General features: G+C 44.3%; 1 protein-coding gene across 1 annotated transcript in view; it reads right to left on the bottom strand.

The window, feature by feature from the left end:
- Nmnat2 (nicotinamide nucleotide adenylyltransferase 2) overlaps positions 1-13,153 on the bottom strand; it is a 196,837-nt gene extending 183,684 nt beyond the window's left edge. The window contains exon 1 of the mRNA XM_004658723.2: positions 12,931-13,153. Within this exon, the coding sequence (XP_004658780.1) occupies positions 12,931-13,015 (85 nt within the window). The 5' untranslated portion in view covers positions 13,016-13,153. The remainder of the gene's footprint in view (positions 1-12,930) is intronic.
- Positions 13,154-14,849: the final 1,696 nt, after the last annotated feature.

The raw sequence follows: 14,849 nt of genomic DNA, 5'->3' as shown, positions 1-14,849 counted from the left end.
CGTGCGCCACCACGCCCGGCTTAGAAATGCCATTTTAGTTTATGTGACCAGAGGGGTTGCATCTGTCCAGTGGACAAGGAGGAGGTCACATCTGAGCAAAGATTTCGAGGACAGAGAGTTGGTGGGATGCAGGTATTCTAGGAAGATGGAGCATTTAGAACAGACTCCAAGGTTGAAGGCGGGGAATTTCCAAGGGTAGCTAAGAAAGAGATAGAAGAAGTTGTGATGGGACGGAGTGGTGGGAGGTGAGGTGGCAGACTGTGGAGGACCGAAGGTCATTAGGATCACACTGACATTGACTCTGAGTGCGACGGGGAGCCGACAGAGACTGAGCAGAGGAGCATGCTCTGACTCAGATCCGGCTTGCATTTTGCAAGGATCTCATTGGTCATTTGCTAAGAATGTTGATGCCAAGGACAGATGCAGGGATACCACTTAAGAGGCATTTGCAGGTTAGGATGGTAGATGTTAGAAGACAGATGCAGGAAAGCAAGACCAGCCTCCTGTTGCCAGAGACTCCAAGGCTTTCTGCATTATGGCTTTGGGTCATATCCAGTGCCTTCCTGATACCCTACCCACTTCACTGCTATCCAGTGCCTTCCTGGCCCCACGCCCTCACTGCTATCCAGTGCTTTCCTAACCCCCTTACCCCCTTCACTCCTATCCAGCATCTTCCTGACCCCTCCCTTCAGCCCCCTTCACTCCCATCCAGCACCTCTGTGGCTCTTGGCATGTAGACTGGCTCACATGCATGGAACTCCCCCACCTCCAACATATAGAAGTAAGAAACTCCTTTTGTTTCTCACATCTGAAGCTTCTTTCTCTCTCTCTCTCTCTCTCTCTCTCTCTCTCTCTCTCTCTCTGGGAGCTAATCATGCTGCCTGTGACATGATGCTCCTATTAAAGCTCCAATCTAAAAGGGCAATTTGTCCCAGTGCCTTTGTCAGACCAGACTGCTGTCCCTCTCTAAAATCTTAACAGAGTGCTTCCTAGCATGCATAAAGGCCTGGGTTCAGTTCCTGGTATCCCAGTATGGTTTGATTAGGTGTCCCCCATAAGCTTAAGCATTCTGAATGCTAGGTTCCCAGCTGATGGAGATTTGGGAATTAACACCTCCTTGAGGGAGTGTATTATTGGGGGCGGGCTCATGGGTGTTACAGCCAGTGTCCCCTTGCCAGTGTTTGGCACACTCTCCTGTTCCTGTTGTCCACCTTACGTTGGCCAGGGGGTGATATCCACCCTCTACTAATGCCATCATTTTCTCTGCCATCATGGAGCTTCCCCCTTGAGCCTGTAAGCCAAAATAAGCCTTTTCCCCCGCTCCCCCCGCAAGCTGCTCTTGGTTCGGTGATTTCTACCAGCAGTGTGAACCAGACTGCAACACCCACAAACCAGATAAAGTGGTACATGCCTATGACCCCAGCACTCACCCGTAATACAGATGGGGCAGGAAGATCAGAATTTAAGGTCATAAAGAGTTCAAGGTCAGCCTGGGATACATGAGACTATCTCAAAGTAAATAACAATGAAAAGCTATTGTAATAATTTTAGAAGAAAAACGAGCGGAGGTTGTAAGTGGGAAGGTGGTTGGTCATATTTAGTTTTACTTTGAGAATACAGTCGCCAAAACCTTGGCTGACATCAATGGGTTATGAAAGAGGGAAGAAATAGTCATCAATCTGAGACTTTTGTTCTAAGCAACTCTAACTGAAAAACTAGGAATCCTTACTTTACTTTGGCGCCATTGGCTGTCCATGGTCCTGCTGCCTGGAAAATGTCAAAATGAGGTCCACAAAGCAGCATGTGGAGGCAGTGACGACGCAGGTGTCGGCATGGACTAGATCCCTGTCTTTCTAGGGGCTACTGGGCTACCTGCTTTCAATTCCATCACCCCAGAAATATGACAGCGTTACCGGCTGGCTCCGTGTTCAAGACTAAAGAGAACTATACAGCAGATTGGATGAAAAGTACTTAGATGGAAGGAGAGCTGTAGAAGTGGGAAGATAATGAGGAAGATGATGGCGCTGTCATGGGGCAAACACTTTGCCTTTACTGCAAAGTTCACAAATCTGAGAAATGGTGAACTACAAAAGCAGGAGGGAGCCAATGTCAAGAGGGTGGCCATGGTCACATTATATAAGCTATGGAGACCTCCTTGAAAGCAAAATACTTCAAGGCTAGCTGCCAAGTAGTATCCAAACAAATAAACGAGGCCCCTACCACTGAATGCTCCCAAATGGAAGATCTCTAGCGGGCGGAGGGGACCTCCCTCCTGGTGAGCTAAGGTTGCATTTGCGCATATCCACAAAGTTAAATCATACTCTGTAAAATAAACTCATGGGCTCAAGGCCTCACTTCTTGACATCAAATCCAAAAGAATGATTTTAAATGCCTTTGATTAAACAAAATTGTGTGCACTGAGGATTGTAAAGCAAAACAAAACTGATATTGAGACAATGTTTAATGTGTTCCATTGTTATTTAGGATCTTTTTGAACAATTCAAAACATATGAAACTCTACAACTAGAGAAGGATTGGGCTGAGGAGATGGCTCAGCAATTAAAAATGCTTGCTTGCAAAGCCTAGTGGCTAGGTTCGATTCCCCAGTACCTATGTAAATCTGGAGTCCGTTTCCAGCAGCAGGAGGCCCTGGCACACTCATACACACTCTCTTTCTCTCAAATAAATACAAACAAATTTTAAAGCTGGAGAACTATACTAGAAGGTATATTTTAGAGCACCACAGATAATAATTAAGCAACTGTCATGATCAGAACACTGCATGAGAAGAACACATATGGCTATATTGTGATTAAACTCAAATGTCTGGGCTAGGCATGTATCAGTGGCACACTTACCTAGTATGTGTAAGGTGGTCACCAACATCTCTGAAACTAAAATATGTAAATAGAATTGAATCTTTCCTAAAAAACACTTTTTCTTTTTTTTTTTTTTTTTTTTTTTTTTTGGTTTTTCAAGATAGGGTCTCTCTCTAGTCCAGGCTGACCTGGAATTCACTATGTAGGCTCATGGTGGCCTTGAACTCACAGCGATCCTCCTACCTCTGCCTCCCAAGTGCTGAGATTAAAGGTTTGTGCCACCATGCCCAGACCTTTGTTTTGATCTTTTTGAGCCAGAGTCTCACTTGGTAGCCAAAGCTGACCTAGAACTCACTATGTACAGCAATCTTGCTGCTTCAGTCTTCCAAACACTAGGATGACAAGTATTAAGCTACCAGGTCTGGCTTAAAGAAACTTGATTTTTATTCTTTGTTCTAATAATGTACAGAGCATTTCAAAAACAACTGATGGACAAGAGAAAAATAATTCTATCTACTTATATGTATTTTTTAATTTTTTAAAAATATTTATTTATTTATTTGTTGTAGAGAGAGAAGAAGAGGCAGATAGAGAGAATGGGCATAACAGGGCCTCCAGCTACTGTAAATGAATTCCAGACACATGCACCACTCTGTGCATCTGGCTTATGCGGGTCCTAGGGAATCAAACCTGGGTCTTTAGCTAAGCCATCTCTCCAGTCCTAAATTTTTTTAAAAAAAATATGTATATATACATATTTATTTATTAGACAGAGAGATTATGGGCATGTCAGGATTTCTAGCCACTGTAAGTGAACTCCAGACTCATGTGACACCTTGTGCAGCTGGTTTACGTGGGTACTGGGGGATCGAACCTGGGTCCTTAGGCTTCTCAGGCAAGTGCCTTAATTGCTAAGCCATCTCTCTAGCCCCTATATATTTATATTTATCTCCACATATGTGCATATCTGCAGAATGAATTGCTTTTGTGCTGTCCTCCCGTGGCTAAGGGCACATTAGAAACACAAGCTCCGGCTTGAGTGTTCGTCAGTTTGCCCTCCAGCTTGCTTCCACGCTTTAAACTGTTCATCTGAATTAGTTTCACTTTGGAAATCTGCATATAAATGTTCCTCTGATTCATAAGATTTCAATTCCTACTATACAGGAATTTAAACTATTTCTTTTTGGCACATAATAATCGTACCTATTTATGGGGTTATAGTATGATAATCCAATTCACACATACAATGCATAATGATCAAATTAAAGTACTGAATATTTCCTTTTCCTTAAACAAGTATCCATTTATTTATATCAGGAAGTTTCCAAACATTTTTGGTGTTGTTTTGTTTTTCTGAGACAAGGTCTTAGGTAGCCCAGGCTGGCCTTAACTTTGAAATGTAGACAAGGTTGGCCTTGAACCCCCTGCTTCTCCTGCATTCACCTCCCAAGTACTGAGATTATAGGTATGCACCACATCTAGCTTTCAAGCTTTCTTTTTTAAAAATAAACCAGCTAATATTTATTTGCAAGCAGAGATAGAAAAAAGGAAGAGGTGGGGAAAGATAGAGAATGGGCAGGTCAGGGCCTCCTGCTACTGAAAACAGAACTCTAGTCACATAGCTGGCATTCTGTGGGTACTGGAGAATCAAACCCAGGCTGTCAGGCTTTGCAAACAAGTGCCTTTAGCCACTGAGCCATCCTTCAGCCCCGGAAAACCATTTCTTAGTGGGTATGTGAGCCTTTTAATAGTTCTAAGTAGGAATCAAATCATCAAACCCATCAAAAGCAGAAAGTGAACTGAAAATCAGCTCTTCATTTCAGAACCCTCAGTCAGCCTTCTGACGGTAACCTACGGCTTCTTAAAACATGGGTTACAACCCCATATGGGGTCACATACCTCAGTGTGGGAGCTGTGAACAATTTGGTAACAGTGAAAGGTTACTGACTGCATTATGATCAAAGATTAATCAAAGCCAAGTGTAGAGCGAAGTTAAGGTGTTTCTGGTGGTGCTGGCCCATGCTGCACCAAGGCACCTCAGGGCAGTCTCGGCTCTGAACACATGGGCACATGCTGTCTTGTCACACCACACCAACACCGCCCCCTGAAATCCCTCAGTCCCTCAGCTCAGGTTTGAGGCTGTTGTGTGGTACGAATTGCAGTATTTTCACAGTACATCTGGGAGTTTTCTGCTCTTATAGAAATGTAATAGTTTGTTATGGAAAACAATGACTTCATATGTTTCTATCAGCATGGAAGTATTATATTGTGTTCCAATGTTTGATGTTTTTGTTTTGTTTTCAGAGTCTCACGTTGTGAGCAGAAAAAGTTTAAGAAGCCCTCTTGTAGCTTGTCCCTTGGTTTCGGGTGAACTCTGGATAGATTTGCCCCTCATGGTTAGCTTACGTCCACATGAGCCAGTGACTCATTCAGCAAGAGAAAGCAAATCAAACCATCTGTTTGTATGAACAAAAGTTTAGACAAAATGCCTACTTTTTTTTTCCAACCCAGCTTTCTGTGCCATGAACACACAGGGGCTACAATGAATGTGGGCGACCCATGCACTTCCCTTAGTGGACTAGGTGGGTTGCCCAACATCAATTTGAGGGTCTTATCACAGCGATTATCTCCGTGATGGGCAAGTTTTGGAAGGGATTTGTGAACTATATGAGCTGTTACCAATTTCACAGCCTCAATATTTTTTTTTAAGTCAGTGTTAAAACCTTGATTCTCTCTCATTTCATACTGAAAAATACTTTGATCTTTTTTATTTCCATAATGTTAACAACCCTCAGTATTTCTCTTTGTGAAGAACTTTGAAGAATTTAACTGGAGTCTCCTGGGACCTTTCATTATAACTCTCAGATGTGATGGAGGCTAGGAAGAGATTTTGAATTTAGATATTTCCTTCTTTTGCATTAGTGCTTGGTTAGAATACATTTTCCCCAAATTTCAGAGTAAGAAAAGTTCATTTACCCCACCAACTAAAACCTGTTTTTGTGGGTTTCTTTTGTTGTTGTTGTTGTTGTTGTTTGTTTTGTTTTTCCAGGTATGGTCTTGCTCTAGCCCAGACTGGCCTGAAATTCACTATATAGTGTCAAGGTAGCCCTGAACTCATGGTTACCCACCTACCTCTGCCTCCTGAGTACTGGGATTAAAGGCATGTGCCACCACACCCGGCTTAAAACCTGCTTTTCCTCAGTGTTCTCTATTCATTTACCCTGGACATAAGCCTATGAATCACCAAATAAATAAGAATCTCTTTACCTCCTACATAACTTTCAGAGAGATTCACTCTGACCCCAGATACTAGCCAGGCTCAGACTCCATCTTCGGTCTTAACCTCTGTATTGCTAAAATGCACGTCTAAGTAGCCATCACATTCTTGCCCTTCACCAGTCTATGTTCAAAATTCAATTAAATTTTAATGTAAAGGGTCACATATTTTACCTCTTTACTTAAGTAAATATAATGAAAGCCATGCATGGTGGTGCATGCCTTTAATTCCCAGCACTTGGGAGGCAGAGGTAGGAGGATCGCCATGAGTTTGAGGCCACCCTGAGACTACATAGTGAATTCCAGGTCAGTCTGGGCTAGAGTGAGACCCTACCTTGGAAAAACAAAATTAAAAGAAAAAAATAAAAAGCATGTAATGTCAGGGCTAGACAGATGGCTCAGCGGTTAAAGTGCTTGCCTGTAAAGCATAATGAACACAGTAAAATTCCCCAGTAACCTTATAAAGCCAGATGTGCAAAGTTGTGCATGCATCTGGAGTTTATCTTCAGTGGCTGGAGTTTTTTCTGGTGCACCGATTCTCTCTCTCTCTCTCTTTCTCTCTCCTCCCTGCCCCCCACCCTGCATGGCACATGCCTTTAATGCCAGCACTCAGGAGGCTGGGGTAGGAGTATTGCTATGAGTTCTAGGCCAGTCGGAGACTACATAATGAATTCCAGGTCAGCCTGTGCTAGAGCGAGACTCTACCTCAAAATAAAATAAAATAAAATAAAATAAGTGATATCTTTTCACTACCCTTAGAATAAAATCTAAGTTCTTTTTTTTTCTTTTCACAATTTTTATTAACATTTTCCATGATTAAAAAAATATATCCCATGGTAATACCCTCCCTCCTAAGTTCTTTTTTTAAAAAAATATTTATTTGATACAGAGAGAGAGAGGCAAAGAGAGAGAAAGAATGGGCATACCAGGGCCTGCAGCCACTGCAAACAAATTCCAGATACACGTGCCACCTTGCCATGCACAAGAATTAAGTCCAAATGGATTAAAGACCTTAACATCAGACCTGAAACTCTGAAACTGCTAGAGGCAAAAGTAGGGGAAACCCTCCAACATATTGGTCTTGGAAAAGACTTTCTGAATACAACCCCAATTGCTCAGGCAATAAAACCACAGATTAATCACTGGGACCTCATGAAATTACAAAGATTTTGCACTGCAAAGGACACAGTGAAAAAAGCAAAGAGGCAACCTACAGAATGGGAAAAAATCTTCGCAAGCTATATATCTGATAGAGGATTAATATCTAGGATATGCAAAGAACTCAAAAAGTTAAATGGTAAGGAATCAAACAAGCCAATCAAAAAATGGGCTATGGAGCTAAATAGAGAGTTCTCAGAGGAAGAAATACGAATGGCATATAAGCATCTTAAAAAATGTTTCACGTCACTAGTCATCAGGGAAATGCAGATTAAAACTACATTGAGATTCCATCTCACTCCTGTCAGATTGGCCACCATCATGAAAACAAATGATCATAAATGTTGGCAGGGATGTGGAAAAAGAGGAACCCTTCTATACAGCTGGTGGGAATGCAATCTGGTCCAGCCATTGTGGAAATCAGTTTGGAGGTTCCTAAAACAGCTAAAGATTGATCTACCATACGACCCAGCTATAGCACTCCTAGGCATATATCCTAAGGACTCATCTCATTTCCTTAGAAGTACATGCTCAACCATGTTTATTGCTGCTCAATTTATAATAGCTGGGAAATGGAACCAGCTTAGATGTCCCTCAACTGATGAGTAGATAATGAAAATGTGGCACATTTATACAATGGAGTTCTACTCAGCAGTAAAGAAAAATGAAGTTATGAAATTTGCAGAAAAATGGATAGACCTGGAAAGGATTATACTAAGTGAGGTAACCCAGGCCCAGAAAGCCAAGTGCCACATGTTCTCTCTCATATGTGGTTCCTAGGTACAGATTACTGGGCTTCTGCGTGAGAATGAAAATACTTAGTAGCAGAGGCCAGTAAGTTAAAAAGGAGACATAAAGGGTGGAGAAAGGAAGGGAGAAGGATACTTAATAGGTTGATATTGTATATATGTAATTACAATGATTGTAATGGGGAGGTAATATGATGGAGAATGGAATTTCAAATGGGAAAGTGTGGGGGTGGGGAGGGAGGAAATTACCATGGGATATATTTTATAATCATGGAAAATGTTAATAAAAATTAAAAAATAAAAAAAATAGATGCCAAAAAAAAGTAGACTCAGATCATGTCTCTTTTCGGAAGATCCATTGTTCAAGGTAAAAATATTTTGAAATAAAAGACTAGAAAATCCAGTTATTTTCCAGTCATCAAAAGCAATGCATATTTCTGCTGTGATTAAATCCTCTTATTCTTCTAGCTTTTTATGGCCAAACTAATCAGCCTTTTCTTTTCTATTTAAATTTGCTGACTACCCAATGGTGGACTTATTGACAAATAAAACAATACAAATGTTTATTATAAATTCTTGCTTTTAGGTACACAGAGATTATATCTCAGAATGGTGGAGATTATATTTCAGTGTAACTTTCTTCAAAGCTATAAAAAACTAAGATTTACATAAAAAGTTCAAGCTTCACATTATCTTCTTATGCAATAAGGCAGACCCACAAAATAGACCTCATTAGTTTGTGGGAACTTGCTAAAAATTTCTTTCAACCCTAAAAATATTTTAGTTACAGTTCAGTATATTACTATTAAAAATCTCCATCACAAATGGGACATTTTTCTGTTTCTGTACATGCAAATAGGAGAAATAATATCAATTCCACATTCAGAGTAAAAGGAAAGCTCATCCTAAAATATTTTACAATTCCCAAGAACTGCGCATGTGCTAGGTTATGAAAATGGCCAATTCTCTCTTTTGTTTATGGTCTTTCTCTTTCTTCTCTGTTGAGCAGCTGGGTTTAAAAAATATAGGACTTTGAATGAAAGAATCGAATCTCAAAGTCTATTTTGCTATTTTCTTGTTTTTGTTGTCCTTCGTTGTTGTTTTGAGCGACAGAGTATCATGTGGCCCAGCTTGCCCTAACCGTATAGCCAGGGGCGGCCTTCAGTTCTGCTCCTCCTGCTCCTGCCTCCCAAACTCTGGGATTGAAGCTGTGTGCCCCATGCTTGGCTCAGAAGGTGTTTTGAAAACTTGTATTACAAATTTCAGGCACTTAAAGAAAGTTTGCTAATTCAATTACATGGAGTATTTCCCATGTTCTCCCGGAAGAAAATTTAAAAAGCCATTTAAAAGAAGGAAATACGTAATGAATAACTTGTTCCTTTCAAGATAGGAAAGAGCTCTTAGGGAAATGCATATTTAAGAATTCATCTAGTTGATGGCCAATTTCACTGTAATTTGTATGTATGTGAAGGAAATGGTGTTCGTGGAATTGCTCACTTGCAAGATTAGCCGAGCTCTTCCTCCAGTCTTCTCTACAGTGCAGAGGGTTCTACAGGAAGAAAATGGAATGTGGCCCTCCAGACAACACTGCCAATGGATGCGGTGGTATGCACCTGTCACCTTAGCACTCAGGAAGCAAAGGCAGCTACATAGTGAGTTTGAGGCTAGCCTGGACTATATGAGACCCTGCCTCTGCCCCCGCAAAGATAACTCTGTTACCTGCTCTCCATAAGAAAGTTACTTAGTCTCGGAATACTAGTTTATCATTTATAAAATAAAGATAATGGTGCCTGAGTCATAAAGTTGTAAATATGAATAAGTGACAAAAAAAAAGGAGGTAGTTCATTGGTTACAGGTGCTTGCTTTGCAAAGCCTATGAGCCCAGGTTCAATTACCCATCCATCCACTTAAAGCTAGATGAACATCCATTTGCAGTGGGGAGAGACCCTGGCACACTTGCCTACACACATATAAATAACTAAATATATATATGTATGTATATATACCTGTGTGTGTGTGTCTTGCTTTTGTTATCTAGAAACTGCTATTCAAAAATAGTTTACAAAGCAAGGCTGAAACAGGAGGATCCCCATAATTTTGAGGTCAGCCTAAACAAAGGGTGATATCCTACCTCAAAACATCAAAAAACAAAGCTAGGCCTACAATCCCAACACTCAGGAAACAAAGGCAGGGACAGCAGTTGAAACCTTGCCTCAAAAAATGTTTTTATTTAATAAAAAATATTTTACAAATTTTACCAGAAGCTCCAAAAACTTCAAAAAGAGATTCCACAAAATAATAGTTTAATGTTGGTCTTTGTCTTCCTGTTCTTTATGGACTCCATCTGTCACTAGGTAGTAAGTTCATTCAAGCCATAGCAGGTACGTTCCATCCTTTGCTGGGCTATTCTTTGGGTTGTAACTGTACTAATGGAAACTCAAAGGGCTTTGTTGACAGATTCTCACTGTTAATATGAAGTAAACAATCAGCACTGTCAAAAGTTTCCTTTTTACCCATTCTCTGTGTGTCTCTTTTTGGTGCCCACACTGAATTGGCAGGTCAACATCCTTTTTTTTAAAAAAAAACAAACAAAACTTTCTTTGTTCATTTTTATTTATTTGAGAGCGACAGAGAGAGAAAGAGACAGAGAGAGAGAGACTGAGAGAGAGAGAGAGAGAATGGGTGCACCAGGGCCTCCAGCCACTGCGAACGAACTCCAGACGCATGCTCCCCGTGTGCATCTGACTGACGCGGGTCCTGGGGAATTGAACCTCGAACCGGGGTCCTTAGTTTCACAGGCAAGCACTTAACCACTAAGCCATCTCTCCAGCCCTCAACATCCTTTTAACAAGACCTTCACCGTTGCTAAAGAACTCCCTTCAGCTGCAGGATAGCACCCTTGTTTACAATCTACATCTGTCCCACTTCTAATCTAAAGCAAGCATGGTTAACTATAGCCTTTCTTCCAGGAGCACCCAGTGGCCTACTAAACTTTCCTAGAGCTGAGGCATCCCCAGGGAAAGCTCACCCCTGCCTGGTGATGAAAAAGAAGTACAAAAACACCAATGTAAGAGGCTAAAGGAGAAAAGCACGGAGAGGAAAAGACTGGCAAGAGACAGGATACAAGACTCAAAAGAAAGCGAAAGCAGAGTGTGCCTGGGACACACTTCCTCAGAAAACGGAAGACATTCTGGTCCATCTCATGCTGGAACAAAAACCTCTGTTTAACAGCAAGTTGTTGAATAAACACATTTAAAGCTGGAGGAATAGTGAGGAAGGAAAGGATGGCTACCTCTCAGGTACCCTTTCCTTCCTGAGATCTGTTCTGGGTGCGAAGTAGTTTTTACATTCTTTTCATGAGGTTTTTTAACAGGCAGACTCAGTTCAGCTCACCTTTTAGGTCTAGAGACGAATACCTGAGCTCAAGCACCCTGCCGGGTCTTTACGGATCTGCTGTGGCTCTCATTAAACAGGCCCCAGGAAAGCTCTAGCGCTCCTCCAGCTCTGGGCAAGCACGTGCGCCGCAGCCCCGGCCCCGCGTTTCAGCACCGTCACCTTTGGAGAGCGCTTCTCTCCAAAGCCCCGGCCCGCCGGGGCCTCCGCCGCCTCCCCAGCCCCAGTTCGCTAGCTCCTGCCCACGTCTCTTTTCCCCAGCACCCCCCGGGCTGGGGATGCGGGTATCGGAACAAACATTCCCAGCTTCTAACTTCTCAATGTCTGCTTTGAAAGTGACCTCGTTGTCCCTTCCCTCGCGGGTCTAAACACGCAATCCCTCTCCCTCCCCCGCGCGCCTTTGGGTCCTTGTTGGAGCAGCGGCTGAGCCTCGTGGCTTCCATCGCCAGGGGCGGGGCGTGGGGGGGGCGCAGGAGATTTCCAACAGACATCGATCCCTCATCTTCCTCCAGCCTCTGCTGGACCTCATTCCAGCACCCAGGCACCCCGGCGCTAGCTCGCGCTCTCTCTCTCTCTCTCTCTCTCTCTTCCTCTCTCTCCTCCCTAAAGCCTCTAAGAAACAAACCCCACCACGCGCGCGCGCGCACACACACACCCATACACACACCCATACAGACACAAACACAGACACACACACACCGTAAGCCTTTCGGGTGCCATCGCTGCCCTGGGCAGAGCCTCGGGCAGGCAACTTGGGCCCGGATCCATCCTCCCCGGTTCGCGGAGGACCTCCCGCAGCTCCCACTTCCCCGACAGTAGGTCCGAGCAAGCCAAACCTCCGCAAGCCAGGACCCCCTTTTCCCCATCCCTCAGCATCCACCTTGCGCGGGCGATACAGCCTAACAGTCCCCCAAACATTGCCGGCTTCCCCCCGCCCCGGGCGCTCCGAAGCGCCAGCCGAGCCCGAGGCTTCATCTCCTGGAAGCCCCAGCCCCAGTCCCCTGATGTGCCCTGCGCGCGCGCGCGCGCGTGTGTGTGTGTGTTGTGTGTGTGTCTCCGCGACACCCTCAACTCCTCCGAGCTTTCTGCCGTCCTAAACAAACAGCACGTTATCCCCAACCTCCCTCCCTCTTCCCACCTCGGCGCCCCAACCTCTGCCCTCATCATCCCCATCCACGCCCGCCAAGTAGTCAACGGGCACCGCGCCGCGGCACTCGGGTGCTCGAACCAGGACCTCCCCGCGCCCCTCAAACCCGGAGCCGAAGCCTGCGCCCCTCCAGCCCTCCCCTCCCCCACCCCGGCCTCTGGCCAGGCGGTCCGGCCCCGAGCTGGCGAAGCCTCGGGAAAACGCTGCCTGCGTCCACTCGCTCGAGCCGGGAACGCCGGGGCGGACCTGGCGCCTGCCTCACCAGCCGTGCCCACCCTCCGGAGGGGCACACGCCTTTCTGCTCCGGCGCCCGGGAGAAACCCAGGTGCTTTGCCGGCGAGAAAAGGAGAGCGGAAGCAGCCTCCCGGGATGGGCGGGAGGGACTCACCGAACATCTGAATGTGCCCTTTGGTGATGGGGTTGAAGCTGCCGCAGGCCAGCAGGATAACGTGGGTCTTTGTGGTCTCGGTCATGGTGCGGGTGGGTCCCTCGCGCTGGTCCAGGGGTCGCCTCTCTTTTTGTGTCTCGTTATGTCTGCAGAGGGAGAAAGGAAGGCGAGGCTCCGGCGGTGGATGCTGTGGACTCTAAGGAGCCGCTCCAGACGCAAAGCGCGTCACTCCCCGCCTACCCTTAACACTTGCAGCTCCGGCAAGATCCAGACTGCGTTTCTACTGCTCGCCTCTCATCCCTCCTCAGCCCTTCTCTTCCGCGTCTCTGCTCCTGGTGCCTGTCCCCATCCTTTTCCTCTTCCCCATCCCACTTAATCGCATCACTTTCCCATCCCTGGACGTGGTAACCAAGCCCAGAACCATAGTTACCTATTGCGTAGTGAGCGCTATGTCCGGCCTCCTTCATACCTAGTTTTCCTTCCCACTCTTTTTCTCTTCCCCATCTATTTTCTCCAACATCTTCTACTCCAAGTACGTTTGGTCTTATGGATTTTAAGTGAGAAGTGCCCCCCACTTACACACCCATCTACTGATTCTGACCTGAGTCCAATCTTGCTTGCTCTCTTCTGCTTACCAGGGTTTACTGAGGCGAGGAACCATTCCCTAGCTATTTTGGTCGTTTGCGTGGTTGAAGCAATTATAGGTTTGAGAGAACGTGAAAGAGTTAGTTAAGGTGGTATTAGAAAACTAAAGATCCTACATAAGCTAAACAAGTCGAGAAAAGAGTTACTATCTAACCAGTATTTGTTGAGCACTTACTATATATTAGGTGCTGTTGTGAAGCTTATTGATAAAGCAAAGCATATGTCCTCGCTGAATTTCCATTCTACTAGACAATAATCAGAGAAAGAAAATATTCGATGGCAATGATACAAAACACTGAACATATCACTTTCTGACAGAACAGAGTGGATTAGAGATGATCTGAGAAGGTCTCTCTGGGGAGATGACATTTACAGCAGTGAAGCCACTGAGACAAGAAGGAATTGTTCCTCCTAAGATTTAGGGACAGGGTAGGGCTGCCTGTGCTCATAGAAGGGAGGAGGCTGCTGTGGTCAGGAGCATGGGTGTGCTGGGAAGTTGGAGGATAGACCAGTGTACTGATGATTAGGGCTGAGCCAAATAGGGTTTGCAGGTTGGGTAATGGGTCAGAAGTTTCTCTCAGTGAACTAACTCATAATGGGAAAGCCAAAGGAAGCTATTGAAGCTTTCAAGCAGGGAAGTAATGTGTGCTTTACATTTTTATAAGATCTTTCTGGCTGTTGGGTGAAAAGGGGAGCTAACAGGAAGACAAAGAACTCTAGGAATGTCTGCTAGTAGCTTATGCAAGTGGCCTTGTCCTGGGACTTACAAGGCTTATAGAGGTGGAAGGGACAAGAAATGGTGGAAGGATAAAATACGTAGATTTTATAGCTTATAGTCCTTTCAGACAGACTGGATATAGAAGAAAAGGGAATGAAATCTGAGCTTAAGCAAATTAGTGCACTACAGTTGAGAAAGGCAGGGGAAGAAAGTTTGAAGGATGTGATCGCATGTTCTATTCTAACCCAACAGATAGAATTAATAACCAGCTTAGAGACTCACAAGTATTTACCTTTCCTGGACTTTAAGTTTCCTGAATCAATTTCTAGCCCATAGTAGTGAACTATTCATTGTGTACAATAGTTGTTAACTTTTATTTTTGTTTATTTATTTGAGAGAGAGAGAAAGTGTGTGCCAGAGCCTTAAGTCAATGCAATTGAACTACAGATGCGTGCACCCTCTTGTGCATCTGGTTTATGTGAGTCCTGGGGAATAGAACCTGGGTCCTTTGGCTTTGCAGTCAAATGCTAAGCCATCTCCTCAGCCCCCAATAGTT

The sequence above is a fragment of the Jaculus jaculus genome, chromosome 1 (genome assembly GCF_020740685.1).
Source record: "Jaculus jaculus isolate mJacJac1 chromosome 1, mJacJac1.mat.Y.cur, whole genome shotgun sequence".
Lineage (NCBI taxonomy): Eukaryota > Metazoa > Chordata > Mammalia > Rodentia > Dipodidae > Jaculus > Jaculus jaculus.
The sequence above is the reverse complement of the archived record's forward strand: the minus strand, read 5'-3'. Positions and strand labels throughout refer to the sequence as shown.